Source organism: Perissodus microlepis, chromosome 3 (assembly GCF_051167445.1).
Source record: "Perissodus microlepis isolate ML-2025 ecotype Zambia chromosome 3, ASM5116744v1, whole genome shotgun sequence".
Taxonomy (NCBI): Eukaryota; Metazoa; Chordata; class Actinopteri; order Cichliformes; family Cichlidae; genus Perissodus; species Perissodus microlepis.
This window is the reverse complement of record NC_140463.1, coordinates 42,756,925-42,773,919: the sequence shown is the minus strand read 5'-3', so window position 1 is coordinate 42,773,919 and position 16,995 is coordinate 42,756,925. Positions and strand designations below refer to the sequence as shown.

The 16,995-nt window shown below is 41.5% G+C and overlaps 1 protein-coding gene across 1 annotated transcript in view; it reads right to left on the bottom strand.

Moving 5' to 3' along the window:
• Nucleotides 1–16,995, bottom strand: part of fgf11a (fibroblast growth factor 11a) — a 97,593-nt gene that overhangs the window by 42,742 nt on the left and 37,856 nt on the right. Inside the window, exon 3 of the mRNA XM_084924541.1 lies at nt 5,386–5,496. Within this exon, the coding sequence (XP_084780667.1) occupies nt 5,386–5,496 (111 nt within the window). The remainder of the gene's footprint in view (nt 1–5,385; nt 5,497–16,995) is intronic.

Below are 16,995 nucleotides of genomic sequence, written 5' to 3'. Positions count from 1 at the left end.
GAGAGGAGAGGAGGAGCAGAGGGGGGCAGCTCCTCTGACCTCCCACCAAAGGGGGGAGACACAGTGATTGAGGAGCCATCAGCTGTATGCCAGCTGCTCCTCGTGCTCCCCATCACTCCCTCCTGTCCCTCTGCCTTTTTCTCCGTCATCCTCACGTCTCCCCCCTCCTTCCGTCTCACTTGTTCTCTTCCTCTGCCAGCCCATCTTGTCTCACTGGCTCAGTTTGCTCTGGCCCGTCTTCCCATTCTCCACTCCTCTGTGATCCTCTTATTCTTTGTTTCCACCAATCTCTCACTTGCAAAAATATAGTGTGCTTTGGTGACAGCTTCCTCTGTCACCTAGTTAAGAAATCCCTGAAGCCACTTGCTTTAAAAAAGTGATAAAAGTATTCCAAGGCCATACAAAAGCCACTCTTGTCACTTTTTGTTCTATTACATCCCCTCAGGGCTTCTGTACCTCTTCCCAGCTTTTTCTTTCCCTCCATTTGGCTTTCCTTTCAGTGTCCTGCCTTCCTGACACATTTGGGTCCAGGAGAAACAGGAGGTTAAGGTAGCTGCTGTAAAGCCTGGTATCCCAGGTAGAGAGGTGACAAGAGGGAGCCAATGGGCCGGGCTCCCTCCTGCCCCTTGGAGGTCCTTCACTGCAGCAGGTCACAGGCGAAAGTTTCATCCTGGAGATCAGCCGATGAGTATCACAGCTGGCTGCATGGGCCAGCGCCTCAGATATGAACTTCCCTGTTCCTCCCTTAATTATTTATCCCATTTGCTGCTGATTTGGCCTTTTTTGGTGTTACACACTTTTGTGTTATACACTTCAGTGGGGTGCATAATAACTGCTGAAACTGAAGCTGATGAGTGGTAGAAGGTGGCTATTGTTACATATAAGGGTTGATCTGTTTCAGATATAAGAAAAAAATTACAAATACTTTAACATCCAACAATTCACCCTAATCTTGCCCCTAAACCTGGGTTAAGGTTTGCTTTTGTCCCCATGATCAATAAGGATTTTCTTTTTCTTTAAATGTGAGGCAGTGATTAGTCTATTTCCAAAGTCCAAATACATTTACTTCTTAAGATAGATCACCTGTAACCTGTGTAGAGTTTGGGATAAGGGGTATCTGTTGATAGATGTAAAGTAAAAAGACTGGGAATAATACCTGTTTCCGTCCTCTTCCTCCTCCTGCTACGGGGGGATTGTCCTTTGTGTTTACTTCATGTTTTATTCTGAAAGTTAGTTCCTCATATGCTTTCCTAGTTTTCAGTTAGCTACTGGGAATTTTCCTAAACAAAAAAAATATCAGCTGTTTTTAAAATGTATGTGTCAAGTTGGGACGCTGAGATTTATCTTACTCTTGCCACAGCCAGTGGTTCATGGAACTGACACTAAAGGATGCCTTCTGTGTATCTCTGTGATTCTGACAGCTTCTACCATCTTTAGCATTTGATACCTCGGGAGTGAGAACAGGATCTGAGAAGGCCAAGCACACAGAAAGTCCCAGTGTCACAGCTAATTCATTTTTAGCAGCACCAAGAGAGAAAGTAACAATGGACAGACTGAACAGAGTTGGTAGAATAGAATGGCTTTTGGGCTCAGTGTGTAACCAAGCAGGTTACACTGCTGGGTTATTCTCTCCACAGGAGGAGAGAATAAGTTTCCAGGGCTCAACGTCAGTGAGGATCTGAGCTGGTCACAAAAGCAGTGAGACAATAACTCTTCCTTCTGCGGCTGCTGAGGAGGTTTGAGGAGATTCTATCAACGCGACATCAAGAGTATTCTCTCTGGCTGTATCGTGACTCTGCATTGGATGGTCAGATCAGCCCAATGTATCACCAGGTCTGAACTGCCAGCCATCCAGGACCTCTACAGACAGCACTGTAGGAGGAAGGCTCAGCGGATCATCTTTGATCCCAGCCACACACTATTCACACACCTGCCACTGGGCAGGCAGTACAGAAGCATCCAGACCTACAGCAGCAGATTCAGTGACAGTTTCTAACCACATGCCTTCAGGCTTCTGAATTGTTGAAATAACGGACAGTTTGAACACGATAGTTCACATACAAAAGTTTGCAGATGATATTTTACGCAGTCATTATACACACTGTACATGTACACACCATTAGCTCTGCACTAAAGCTGCTAAGGTATTTTTAGTAATCGCTAGTTATTCTACCTGTGTTTTTTTTTTTTATATAGTGTTACTTAATGTGCAATATTTGCTTCTTTACAATATTGAGGGGGCTCTGAGTCTAAAAATTGTAATTGTCTGTAGTGATTTGCCATTGTTACCTGTATATGACAATAATAAATCTTGAACTTGGTAACAGCAAGATCAGGAAAGCCATACATCTCCAACGGACAATCACAGTGCCCCCCCCCCCCCCCCCCCCAAAAAAAAGACAGGCGAATTCTAGATGCAAGTGAAACTGAGTTAAAGCAAACGGTGTCTGTTTGTCGGTCACATTGCATTTTATGGTCTGAATTTCCACACATTCTCGTGCACACACACTCATACAGTTTATAAGAGTTGATGCTCACACAGCAATTTCTGCTCATTCAATGTTCTGTGCAGCCAGGTGGATGATTGTGTCTCTGATTGATACTCTATTTCACTGATGTCAATCTCTAGAAGACTGTTTGCTTGAATTAATAAATAAAGTGCACAGTTTGGGTTTTGCAGAGTTTATCACGTGCCACCTTTGAAAATGTAACAGCTCAGGGAAGCCATGCACCAGATACTGGCATTGATGGAATTAGTGTTGTTATAAAATTAACCCCTGCAAACAAGTTGCGGTCTGACCTCCGCCGACTGAAGTTTATTGCCACTGCACGCTAGGGGTGCTGTTACACAATGCTCGTTTTTACATCTGTCTGGGCATGAGCCCTGTTCGCCTTCAGATGTGCCCAGCGGTATTATGTGATCACTTCAGACAGAATGTTCAGCCGACATTTGCCTCAGCGTAGGTGTGCAGTTACATAAGAGGGAGAGGTGAGTGCAGATCTAATCACTTTATGGAGGTGTTTAACCAAGCTCCTTGGGCTAGAGGATTCATAACCTCTGTGCCAAACCAGCTTTCAGGGATAACAGTCCCGGGGATTGTTATGTGAGAATCTGGAGAATCAGTCTTCTGGAGAGTTGTCTTGAAATATTTCACTCATTGTTTATTTCACTAAATAAACACTTTATGCGCTGCTATGTTTCCCATCAGCAAATATCATCCTGCCAAGTTACATAAGCTAGTCTCCAGGACAAATGCCAGGGGAAAACCTCACAACGAACACCTCAAGGTTAGATCCAGGTTATTCCAACCCAGTAACAATCCTGCTGTCACAAGTATTCTGACGTCTTAATAGAATGCTGAAATATAATCTTGTACTGGGGAACCACAGCCGAGTGTCAAGGTGTGATTTCCTCCCCTCCCTGTGTAGATTGTAAATCCAAAATTGTGCTAAGCTCATATTTCCCACCCAAACTGGTGTTTTGACAGAAAAAAGCTGCTGTGTTGCCACACCAGGGATTTCCTGTAATATAATATTGATCTCTTTGGAAAGGTTGGAGTCCATCCAGAGACTCTAGGGAATCATGGGATATGTTGTTTTGAGTCATTAATGTTCTAGGCGATGCCCCTCGCAGGGTTAGGTGTGTGTGCACAATCACAAACTCAGCAACCAAAGAAGGACAGCAGGTTTTTGTGTGACTGTAAAGAACTGTAGGTCTTCAATAAAATCTTCAGAGAGGTTATTTGATACCATTAAGTAGTTTTGAAATACTATAGTTAGAAATTCAATCGCTAGCAGCTGAACACATGAACAATAGTCAGTGTTCACAACACTGAACGTTGTTTCATGAGGAATTTTGAGAGGTCAGAGAATCTCCCATTTCAACAAGCATTAAACAGTTATCATAAAGCAAAGACATTAATGTTAGACTTTATACTGTTAGCAGCTATCCAGTAGCCACATTAGCCATCTATTAAGTTATCATTGGGTAGCGGTTAGCAGCTATGGCTAACAATAAAACTATAACATTAGAGTTAGGTAGGAAATATCCTTTCCATAGATCGAGCGTGTTAATTTAACAGGATAACTCAGTTACAGTATTTGTGCCTTAAAGGGTGTTAAGTTTCTCTTAAAAACCATGATTGAAGCTGAGAAAAGTCAGACCAGCAGATAGACAGAAACAAACAATGGCTAACTTACCAATGAAAATCACCTGAAGTTCTTCCACATGCTACAGAGGGCCCCAATTTTTTAAAGGAATATATTGTAAAATTGTCAAAATGTCTTGTTTCTTCACACTTCAACCATCCAATCAACTGAACGACACCAAAGAAGAGGGAGTAGCAGATTAAGCTGTTTGGCATTTGCAGAGAAGATTTGGGAAGTTTTTAATAGGTGCAACCCACATCTTTCAACCAACAGCTCTGCTGCTCAACTAACAAATGTATTTTCCTCACAAGTGTCACCATTTAATAGGAAATAAACATGACTTCCAATGGTTTAAGAGTTGTTGCTAAAAAAGCATTTTTACAACAAAAAAATCGTCTTGAAAGCTACTTGAAAAATCAGTGATTAATGAGGATTTTTAATTGTGTAAAGACGTCAGCCTCTGCAGACGTGCATGCATTAGAAAGCCTGTCTCCCCTTGAGCGATATGGCGGCAGCATTGACACGTTGTTCCAATGAACAGCTGTGACCACTGTGACATCAAGTCTGTGTGGTGATTGAACTGCCTGGATAGAACATTTAGGAGACATCACATGACATCTACTTACTAGTGATAAATACACCAGAATATTAGCTGCTACGGATTCTTCCAACAGCACATGGACCCAGCAGGTTAAAGACCCTTTAATGTTTCATTGAACTTTGTTGGAAACTTGCACTCTCATATATACCTACATAATTCAGGGTGTTGTGCCTGAAACTGAGAGCACAACATGCACACTTACATTGCAGTGTGTATACTCACAGATGAGTTATTCATAGGCACATAAGGCTTACAACCTGAAGGTCAGAATGATTGTAAGCAAAACAATTAAAAGCATATCTTTGAAGAGCTTAATCAGTGCCAGAGATCTTCTGTGATATATTATGCAATGAGAATGAATCCCATTTGGCTGCCGTTCCCCTAGTCCACCTCGCCAAATGTGCATGCATTTTCAGCCTGATCGATCCTGGTGCAAATCAAACCAGAAAGCATGGCATGGTTGTCGTGCCTCTGCGTGCTCTCAGGATGTTAATCTGTCTTACCAGGAAGATCCCTTTTAAACACACTTTGACATGGAAGCAGGGGAAACACCTAGAGGTGCATGTACTGACTCAGGCATGAAATATAACCCTTGTACAGCAACAATATCTAAGAGTCTGTCCTCCTTTACTTACAGAAGGAGCTGCTTTCGTCCTTTGTGCCTTCCATGGTGCCATCCGGCAGCATCTGGAGGTAGAAGCCGTGTCTGCAGTAGAGCCGCGTGACAATGCCCTTCAGCTGAGGCTCTGCAGAGCAAACACAATGTTAAACACGTTAACGTCCGAGAACACACATACACTCTCATCAGGTGACATATATTAATGCACACGGCTACCTAAGAGGCAGGTCTTAATATTTACCCAGCGAAACAGTCAAACAGTGAAGTGTGTGTACTCGTATATGCGTGTGTCACTGTGGCCTTCAACACGATTGATGGGACCTCGGCGTTGGGTAAAAACATGCATCTTTCACAGAGAGGCTCAAGCGAGGGAGGCAAGCTGTTCAAGATGCTTTATTCCGTGTTCGTTTTTGCATTCGTGCACGAGAGGCCTCGCAGCAGCACGTCACTTCAAAAGGTGACCACTTCTAACACGCGTAGAAAAGTGTTAGAACTTCAAGGTCAGCTGTTTGAGGAATACTAAAGGAAAACATATCTATGAGAGCAGGATTATTAATTTTTTATTAGTATTTTTGTCAAAAGATTTGTTTTACACGTGTAGTAAATTTCACTGAGGTAAAGCCTTTGTGGTATATCAGCCCGAAACACTAATCTTGTTGTAGACTAGAAGCTGTAGCTCCTTGGGTGGCCACTCAAAACTGCTTCCTAGCAAGTTAATCCCCACAGACCCACATATTAAGTTAAATGTCACCTGGTATGCTGTTGGTCTGTTGATTAATCGGTGGATATGTGTGCACTTTACTTACCTTACCGTTAAATTTACTTTAACTCTCAAAGGTATTTGTTTTAGTTTGATATTGGAAAGCACTGTTTGCTAGCAGTGGTTGGTGCTGATCTCCCAAAGTGCAGGGTAGGATTAGACGGCTAAATACTAACACAGGTTACTAGATCCATCCAAAAATTCCACATCTGTTTTTCCCTCTCCGTCCTCTGAACGTTTATTGCTTTGGAAATTTAAATTCACTGGTTTTTGCAACATGACTGACAGTCGGCAAGGAACAATCTCCCTACATTTGTTTAGCCTGCTCTCAACTATGAGCTGTATTAGACCAGCTGTCGCACTACAGATAAGTTGGCATGTCTTCAGCTCTCCTCACGCGCTCTGTTTCCTGCCTTTAACTGACTCACGCATGACTGAGGGCACTTTTTCGGTCCGAAGTGCTGAGGGAGACTAAATAGTGGATCAAAAGGAATGTCGGGAATGCTGAAGTGTTTCCACAATCAACTTTTAATGAGGTGCATCAAATATAGATGAGGACAGAGAAGTATGGGGGCAGCTGGCAGTTGGTCCTCAGTTGACAGCAGGGGTATGGTGTGTGTGTGTGTGTGTGTGTGTGTGTGTGTGTGTGTGTGTGTGTGTGTGTGTGTAGGTGTGTGTGTGTGTGTGTGTTTAAGCACATGGGAAACAATGATGTAACACAAACAAACCTCACTAATCAAAAAAAGTCTGTTTTTTTATATTTCAGTATATATTTCAGCCTGTCATAACTACTGTTTGCAGTTACAGAGCACTAAAGCATTTTGAAGTAAGAGCTGAATAACGAAAAGAGGCACAATCTTTTTGGTCCAACACTAATGGATTCCTAAAAAAAAAACAGGAAAGCGTCATATTGACACAACTGACTTAGATACATCCTCTAACGCTTGGAGCATTTTGACACTTGTAGTACATCTGCGATCAAAACCGATGCAGTGTGCGACTGAAATTATTTGTTTTCTTTGTGACTCAAACATCTTTCAGGAAATCTATGAATTGAAGCTGATTACTTCTTAAATGTTCAACCCCCTCTATATCTGTGAATTAGTCAAAAGACTTGTGATGTGTAATCCTTGCTTTCATGCTGACAGCGTGACACAACATGTTTGGGAGCTTTTCATTAGAGGCTCCGGCCTCAGCGGCGAGATTGAGTCGCTGTAACTACTAAAAGATAAGAGCTCATCCATCCAACGCTGGCTGACTAAACACAGAAGGTCAAACGCAGAGTGAGGTAATCTGTAATATCCTGAGTGTTAATCCCAAATTAAGCTTCAGCCCACACACCAGGCCATGTGCTGCTTAACACATCTGCTACAGGGAAGGGCAGAGCCCGGCGACAAACGGGCACGAGGTGGGAGGCTGACGCTGACCTTTTGCGTGACTCTGCCTCCGTGTGGATATTTGGTGATGATGCTGTGTTTCGAAACATAGGAAGTGCTGCTTGGACACAAGGAGACTGCTGATGCATGTGCAGAGCAGAGATACTGTATTCACACACACGTAGAGCATTGCTTGAGCTAAAATGAGGAGAAATTGCCTTGAGTCATACCTCGGGCAGGATGTTAGTTAAACCGAGAGTTTAAATACGCACACACACACACACACTTAGAAACAGATCCAGAGTGATGCTGCAGAAAACATTTTTTATAATATTTAGAAATTAGGGTTTGCATTTTCTCTTTAAAATAAAATTGAAGTCACTGAAGCTGCATTTGTTTGCAGTTCAAAGATTCACCCTGATACTGAAGAAACAGTTTATGCAATCACACATTTAGTTTTTGAAACACTTCGTCTTGGATCGAGTTAAGAGTCGAAGGAGGAATGTATCACGCGCTTGTAATGGCTGCACTGCATGCCTGAGGGAATTTAAAGATTACACTCAGCTGATAGCCAAGCAGCTGATTAATCAGCAAGCGGCTGTAAAGTTATTAAAGGGGACCTAGTTTCTATCATAAATATACTGCTATAGCGCTGCATGCTCATATTAAAGATAGTTTCAAATAATGAGGTCAGTCTATGTACAAGTGCTCTCAATGATTCAAAAGCTCATGCTTCAGAAAGTTTTTTCTACTTTTGGATCTGTGTGACATCAGCGAGAAGGGGTGGTTGTCTCTAACGTGGTTATTTCCACCGCAGCCCCACAACCAACAGTTCAGCCAGCAGAGAAGATCATATAAAGTTGGTTCAGACAATGAGTGAACTGAGGGCCTGCACAAAGGCCCACAAGAAGAAAACATAGAAACGGAAATGAGCACAGTAAATGAGACAGACAAGTCAGCTAATAAAGACGTAACTTCAGTTCTCTGAAATAATCCTCTGACCTCAAAAGAGAAAAATGAATAATCCTGGGGCTATGATTATAAAGAGTTTAGTTTTGTTATTAAAAATGTTTATTTTTGTCTGTTTATGAGAACATTTTCATGTCAGTTCTCAGCTTTCTCCCTCATTTCCTGTCTCTCAGCAGAGCTCCCATCAAGCTAGGACAAAAAAAACAAGCTTGCATCACAACTTTCATGTCCTCATTGGTGCAGTGTGCTTCATTTAACCCAGACCAAAGGAAAGATCTAAAGATATGAATCATATTCCCACTGATGTTTTATAAACAAAGTTATTAAGTAATGCAGCTTTCTTGATGTAATCCTTCATCCTCGATGCCTCATCAGGACCCTCATGACTCACAGCGGATCACGCTGCTCTTCCTGTGCTTTCCACTCATGCTAAAATCACACATCTGCTATCACATAACATCGTGGTTTTCGTTTTGCTTTTAGACTGCACCACAGTAAACAAAAAGACATTTGGAAATATAGTCTCAGTCCAGTTGTTTCTCACCAGGTTCCAATTGGTAGCTATCTCACCTGTCCAAACAAACCAGTCAGGTGTGAAAATGCTTTTAGTCATCTGCAAAGCTCTAAAAACACACACTTTATAGCATCTTCTAGTCCCTTTATTCATTTCCTTTGTAATGCAGACTATCTTTTAGAATTTTTTTGTCCCCCAGGACATCTTCACAGAGCCTATACACAGCTGATTGCAGATGTTTCATGCAGGTTACAGAAATATGAAAACAAGTGGTGTGTGGGCTCTTCTTGCGTGAGCCATTGTTTGTCCTTCCTCCAGTTACAGAGAAAAGTTATAACCTGTAAAGAGCAAAGTGTGTTCAAATCAATAAAAATCATCCACAGCAGCCATTGTTGTCTTTTCACCCTTTTGCCTCTTTGTGTTGAACTCCAATGTCAGTTCCTTTCCCGTTCAGGCCAGCTTTTTAACCAATTAGCATTCAACCTAAGAACAACATCCCCGTTAAGCTACTACTTGGGTTTTGTAGGACTGCAAGAAAACACTTTGGCAAATCCTGCATACGGTAAGTGGTACCACTTGTCCAGGACTGGGTTCCTGGTGAGTTGAGGGCAAAGACTGAATCAAGTTTGGGTTTAACTGAAGGAGACATTTTTAAAGCTCATACTGACATCTACTTGTTTTTGTTTTTGTTTTAATTACAACTCTGCTGAGTTTCCCTTGGAGTTCTATTGTTGGCAGTGTGGAAAAGCCTCTTACAGCTAAAACAAATTCGCGCTTGTGCGGACAGCAGTCACTCTGTCCCATCAGAATGTATCCCCGGGAAAATCGCAGCATTAGTCGACAGATAACAGAGTTTGCGAATCATATCCTGCAACGCAAGAGCATGTGGCTGTGCGTGTGTTTATACAGACGAGGATTTGTGTCTCTGTAATCCCACAGACATTCAACGCCAATTATGGAGTGACCTTAATAAAGAGCGGGATTAATTTCACTTATTAAGAATTTCAACCATCAAAGTCACCCTGAACCCTCCAGCTGCCCGATGCCTCGAGTCAGATGACAACTGGGCAGTAGCTAGTGTTATTTTCACGGCCATTACACACTGCAATTCTTAAAGTTTGTGTGTGTGTGTGTGTGTGTGTGTGTGTGTGTGTGTGTGTGTGTGTGTGTGTGTGTGTGTGTGTGTGTTTTGACAGCTCCAACAGAATGGACTTGGCTGAAGAAGCAGAGATGGTCTGCCAAGGATCGTGTCTGTCTTTCAGTCATCACACACACACCAGACACACACAGTAGAAATATTTCTCTCTCCTTGACTGTCTTTCCCATCTTAAGTGTCCTCACAGCATAAGAGTCCCATCTACATTGGTCAATTCAAAGACTTCTTTCTAACTTTCCCCTCTTTTTCTTCTCTCTTCTTTGAGCGCTCCTTTTTTTTCCTGCATCTTTGCTTTTCTCTATCTTCACTCACCTCATCCCCAAAAACTGCATGCCTAGCCTGCAGGGAAATCCTTACTTTTGCTGTTTTTAAATAGTGAAGCAGTGAGAAGAGGGGGAACAGCACTTAATCGGCAGCAGAGAGTGCTGAATGACAAACTGTCACTCAGAGGAAGAGGAGTGGGCAGGAAGAGGAGTTAGATGTAGCAAGGCAGACATGGTGAAGAAGAAAGAGCGAGAAAGATATCTATGATTGGACCATAATGTGTTTTCATGTGTTCCCCACAGGTAGTAAGTTCACTGGGAAACACTAAAGATACTGATGTTTCATTTATCCTTCCACTGTGACTCTTTTCTTTTCCTTTAGGCACACTAAAGACTGCCAAAGCTCTTGAAGCTGATGGCACTGCGGCGAGAGCTGATGATTATACTTCCATCTGTTTGTTGAGTCGTCTTCTTACGCGTTCTCTGTTCCGTCCCTGTCAGCAGCGGCACAGTCAAACTCCAGGGAGCACAGATGTGCAACATCACTTATGAAATATGGTCATTGTAGTTCATTAACTCTTGGAACAATTAAAAGAAAAACCTTCCCTGGGAGAAAATCCGCAGCTTTATACATCACATTCAAAAAGACACACTCAAAAACCATCTATGACGAACCTACGTCTTAATGTTGCACAAGGCTTTAATTTAAGGATGAAGTTTGTTGATATGTGTTGTTGCATTGCATTATGTCATGCAACAGTGGATTCATTTACCCTGCTCGAAATATAAAACCTTCCTTCTATTAGATGAACTGAATGGAAGAAAATATTAAATTATCCCTGCCTTTGTATGTTACTGTCTTGCACACATTATGAACTTTTAAGTTTTATTGTTAAGTGAATAAAACTTAAAGGTTCATAATTAGTTGCTTGCACAAATAACCTAGAGTCATTTTTTCACCTATCAAGCTAAACCTGGACAAGTGTTGGTATGTATGAGCAACAGAAAAATAGCAGTTCTAGTCGAACACTAATACTAGAAATCCTGACAGGAAGTGTGGGAATCTTTTCCACTTACTACCAATCATTTAAAACTTTATATTTTTAATTTAGTTGCATCTTTTTATTAAGATGTGACTAAAAGTTTAGTGGGGGAAATGAACTGCATTAAAAGTAGGGGCTGCTTCTATCCATAGCCTCCAAGTGCAACTGTAAAGTCACATTGCCTCTGAAGCACCTACTGTAGCTCAGTGAGCTGGCTGACAGATTGTTCTTTGTGCCGCGTGACAGGTGGAAACAAAAAACAGGTAATTACTCCTCGAGGCTGAGCAGCAGTGCAGCAGTAATTTACAGCTGCATGCTGTTCATGTGAAAGAGTGTCGTCTTTACCGTCCACGCTTGCTCTTGCCATTGTGTCATGCAGTGGCAAGAGTACCAGGGGCTTTTCCAGGGATTTTGTAAATAGGGCAGCGAGGCCAAGACACAAAAATGAAGTTAGAAATTTGACAAGTTGTTTGTGGACAGACTTCCTGCCTCCGTAATCATGCATTAGGAGAAAACAATGTCTCACACATCCTTTGTTTTAAGTGCACATTTGTAAAGGAGTAAGAGACACATACATAATATCTTATCTAGTTCCATTTCACCCCTGTAATTTCTCGCCAAGACAAGTGAACCAAACCCCTCTTGCAGCCAGGGCCCAGCATCTCACATCTTCATCAGCAAACTTGGTTTGTTTGGTTCTTTCATGCCATAAATCAGTTTCTCTGTTTATCCCATCCAGTGTGCAAAGATCGCTTCCTCCTATCTCTCTTCCATCATGTACAGCTCTGTGGGTACTGTAATTCAGTCCTTGGTCACCGCTACTTAACACGTCATGCTTCTGCACACTGGTCCCCGAAACACTCCTCGGCTTCTCCTCAGATAATAAGCTTGTAACTCCCCACTGACTCTAATATTGTCTTCCTCACCACTAGCATGAAAGCCTGATGCTATTAATCCATGGACATATGGATTTTACAACTGCTAGTATTTCATCTCCCAGCATTTATTGCAGCCATTGGTAAACGCTCGGCAGCAGCCGCAAAAGCAATAACACATCCTGTATTGAAATAGGAACAAGTGGAGTATGATTTTTCAAATCACAATAAAAGCCTTTTTATTTCTTTTTTTTAATGCTCCTCCAGAAAGCTGAAAAACATTCAGACTCGGGATGAGAAAGTGCCACACGAGTTCCCGTGTTTTCATATTCACATTAAGAGTGCTGCTAAATTGCATAAAATTAGGGGGTTCACGGTGGCCCCAGCTGACAGTGAATAATGGGGATAGAGGTGGGGAGAGCCTATATGGTAATGGCCATATTTACAAGGAGCATCAATCATCTCCAAACCGCCAGACGCCTCATCCCTCATAGGATGGAGAGCGAGAAAGGGGCGGGATGCCTTCAAAGCAAACTGTTTCTTCCTCTTTCCCCTTCAATCTCTCTCTCTTTGTCTTTCTCTCCCACTGCGGTCCAACTTCAGCTTTTAGGAAAATCAATACTGACAAAACCGATGAAGTGCGATCCTGCTTAAAGTTTACCAGGCCCGCACTTAAGACATGCTGTTGGTTGTAATTAAAATTACAAAAATAACACCTTTTAAAAGGAAGAAGAAAAAAAGAAAAGAAAGCCAAGAAAGCACAGTGGCTAGCTGAGAAGTGGAGAAGAAGTGGGTACCCAGTAAATCTGCAGGGAAAGTAACTGCTCAGGAAGGCAAGATTAAATTAACGTGTGTGTGAAAATCTGATTCTGATGTGTCAGACTCTGTATTGCAGAGGAGAGATCAATGCCCCCACACAAACAGCAGCAGAAAGAGCTGAGGAGAACAGAATGTCAGCTGGCTCGAAAAGCTGGCCGCTATCATCATTATTAGCTCATTATTGAGCCAGTTCTCTTATTATACCTTAAGTGTGTGTCTTTTGGAAGCTCTGATATGAAGATAGACGGTTAGCGTGTGAAACTGTAATGCGTGGACTTTTTAGAGTGAGAGTGAAGCTACAATTAAGCCATGAATTTTACTTTTTCGTGTGTGAGATAGTCTTCTAATTACAGTTTGGACACAAGAAAAGTCAACAGTCAAATCGAGCAAACACAGCATGAGAAGCTGCTTTAGAAGAATATACTAAAAGCTATGGGGAATACTTCACACTATTTATGAACGGTGTAAGAACGTGTTTTCTCTTCTGACATGAGCAGAGGTGGATGACCAGTTTAGACCCATGCGTACCCTCGTGTATATCCTAGTTTTCCTACTCCTCACGCTGGCTTCAGAAAGATCACACTACTCTCCTCACAGACAATCTGCAAAACTGTGTCCTATAAATCACATTTTATTCAGAACCAGAGGTGGGCAGTAACGCGTTAAAAGTACTGCGTTACTGTAATCTGATTACTTTTTTCAAGTAACAAGTAAAGTAAGGGATTACTGTTGCAAAAAAATTTAAGTAAGCACACTGCGTTACTGCGTTACTAAACCTTGTTTGTGGGAGTGTCTCGTGATAATGACGTACGAGCGTCTGATGTCCGAGGCAGCAACGTGTAGATCAACAATGGATAATATGGAGAGCGGGAGAGAGTACGACCATGCAGCGTTGAAAGCTTGGAAGTACTGACATTACTTTGAGTTTGATTCTGTAAAAAGTGACAAAAACATTAGCGTCCGCTGTGCACACTGCATGCTAACACTTTTTTCATTTGATTCAATTTTATATGATGGATTATGCAGAATAAATAGAATTGAGCTGAAAGGTCTGTTGCTTTATTACATATTCAGGTTGTGTATCATGTTTTTAAAAAGTAACTAAGTAATAAAGAGGCTCATTACTTTTGAAAGTAAGTCATCAGCAAAGTATCGGGATTACTTTCCTGGCGAAGTAATCAGTAATTAGTAACTAATTACTATTTTGAAGTAACTTGATCAACATTGCTCAGGACCAGTACAGCCAAAAGAAGTCTGTTAACCCTATCTGTGGAAAATGTAATGCAGGGAGAGCATCAGCAAGACTCCAGTACAGTACAGAACAGGCATCAGGCAGTCACAGCATGAAAAGATGCACTTGGTATCGGTGGGTTGCAAAGCAGCTTGCAGATCCAACTTTATGCAATCTACAGCAGCTTAAACAGTGCATCCTATATGAGATTTAACATTCTGATGCATAGAAGGTGTCGTTAGGTGTCGGTTGAGCAAGCAGCTGACGTGAGCTGGCATTAACGTCAGATGAACCGTTGGTATTGTGGCTGAGCATGAGTGGTGGCCTGTGGTGGCTTGTATCTACTTATTTGCCAAATCAAAACATAATGAGCAAAACATGATAGCATGCAATTCTGTAAAATGGTTTAATTACATCATATGTAAGTTGTTTTCCTATATGTCCTAATAAGAAATAACTGCTGCTTCTGGGGTCATATTAGATTATAAAAACACAACTGACACACTGGACAGAATATTTTAGATGTTGCAATATTTACTATGAACTAAAACCTCTCTCTACCCTTAGAAAAAGTCATTTGCTTTTGTACTTCTGAACAAATTATTAGTATGCAAGAATCATTTTGAGACAATATGTTACACTGAACACTGGCACAGCGAATAAATTGTGCCCTCCAGGATTTTCCAATATGAATATAATGGCTATGAATGCTGGCTGTGTTCTACAGTAATTACAAAAATGATTCACTACATTGACAAAGCAACCACACCTGGACAAGCACAAATTGATCCAATGCACACAACAAGAAAAACGGTGACCAGGAACTAGGAACTACTTGAACAGAGAGCGACACAATACACACATTTATAGGGCAGAGAGAGCGAGACATTTTGGATTAATTAGAAAAGCAATGGGTGAACTTTTTCAGTCTGCACTCTAAAGCTTAATGATTTAAAGCTTAAATGAATGGCCTAATGATTAAGTCAGAGAGAGAGAGAGAGAGAGAGAGACAGAAACAAAAGCAGCTGTCTCAGAAAATGAGTGAGGCAGAGTATATGGAGAGGAAGATAAGGAAAGGGTATAAAGAACAAGATAGAAAATGGGATGAAAAGGAGAAAGAGTGGGACAAAGACAGTGGGCATAAATCAAGAAAAGAGCAAAGATGAAGGAGGAGGAAGGGGGAGGGCACTGTCTGTGTGTTTGCAAAATATGCACAAAGATGTGGGGAGTACAAGAAAGGCAAACATAAAAGTTAAAGAGAAGTTAGGGGCCCAGGTGGGTGCAGAGAGGAAAACCGTCGGAAGTGAAAAGAGAAATAAAGCTACCAAATACCCAGCACTGAAACATACAACATTAAAAGTAAGTCTTAGTAAGTGTTTATATAATACTTTACATTTATTTGTTATTATTCATCTCTGGTTCTTTTCCATAATGTGTCTTTTGTCTCCCCTTACCCCTAACCAGTCCCAGCAGTTCCCGTCCCTAAACCTGATTCTGCCGGAGCTGTCTTCCTGTTAACACTGAGTTTTTCCTTCCCACTGTCGTCAAGTACTTGCTGGGTCCCTTTGGAGCCATTACCGGGTCGTCTGATTGCTGGTGCGTTCTCTGTATTATTGTAGAGTCTTCACTTTACAATATAAAGCACTTTGAGGTGACTGTTCTTATGATTTGGAGCTTTATAAAGAAAATGGAACTGAATTCAAACTAAACTGCTACATCACATTGCTTTACATGCGTAGACATTTGAAATCACCATTGATTATATTGCCAGGAAGCCTCTTCCACTGAGTAAAATTCATGTGTCAATTGTCAGTGTCTTAAAAATCCTGACTGATCAATTCTGCGATCAATGTTTGGTGAATCTGAAACTCAAAATGTTGATTAAATGGCCATTATCTGCTACTGAGAAATCCTCAGTAGATGGCCTCCAAAAATGAGTAAAATATGTTGGCTGTAGATATAACATGTTTGTTAATTCCTTTTGGATTAAAGACAAACAGCTGCATGTCCCACTGATTCATTTTAAATCCACTGCAGTGCAATGCAGAGGCAAAATTATGAAAATGTGCCACCGACAAATGTGAATGAATAAATATAGCTATAGACAGTAAACGCTAGGTAATGCTAATTAGCATGTGTGCAAAGCAGGCAATAACCCCACGCATCAAAAGTCAAGAAGCTCAAAAGTTCTGCACCTAAATTGTTTCTAATTAGTAAGTGAAAACTTGGCAGTGGACATTAAAGCACTCCAACTACTAAAACGGTGGTTCCGGTTTTATTACCTGATCTCAAGGTCCTGTTTGCAGGTTCTAAAACTAAAGTGTGAAAATCTAGTTTTAGTGCCACTGCTATTTCTGTTCTGTCCCATATTCATGAGGTGTAAATGAGCCCCAACAGCTTGGGTTTTAAGTAGGCAGTTGCAGGTCATTTAAGGTATTTTATGATTGGTTCCTTCGTTGTTGACTCTGGTTTTCAATATTTCATTTAACTAATTTGGTGCTTGTATCCCAGCATGGACACCAGGAGCAATGTGCTGTCCAGTTCAACAGCCCAGTGCCTAATGCTAAGTAGATAGAAATAATGCTGGTGGTGGAGTAGTGTATGGGCTTTTAACACATCC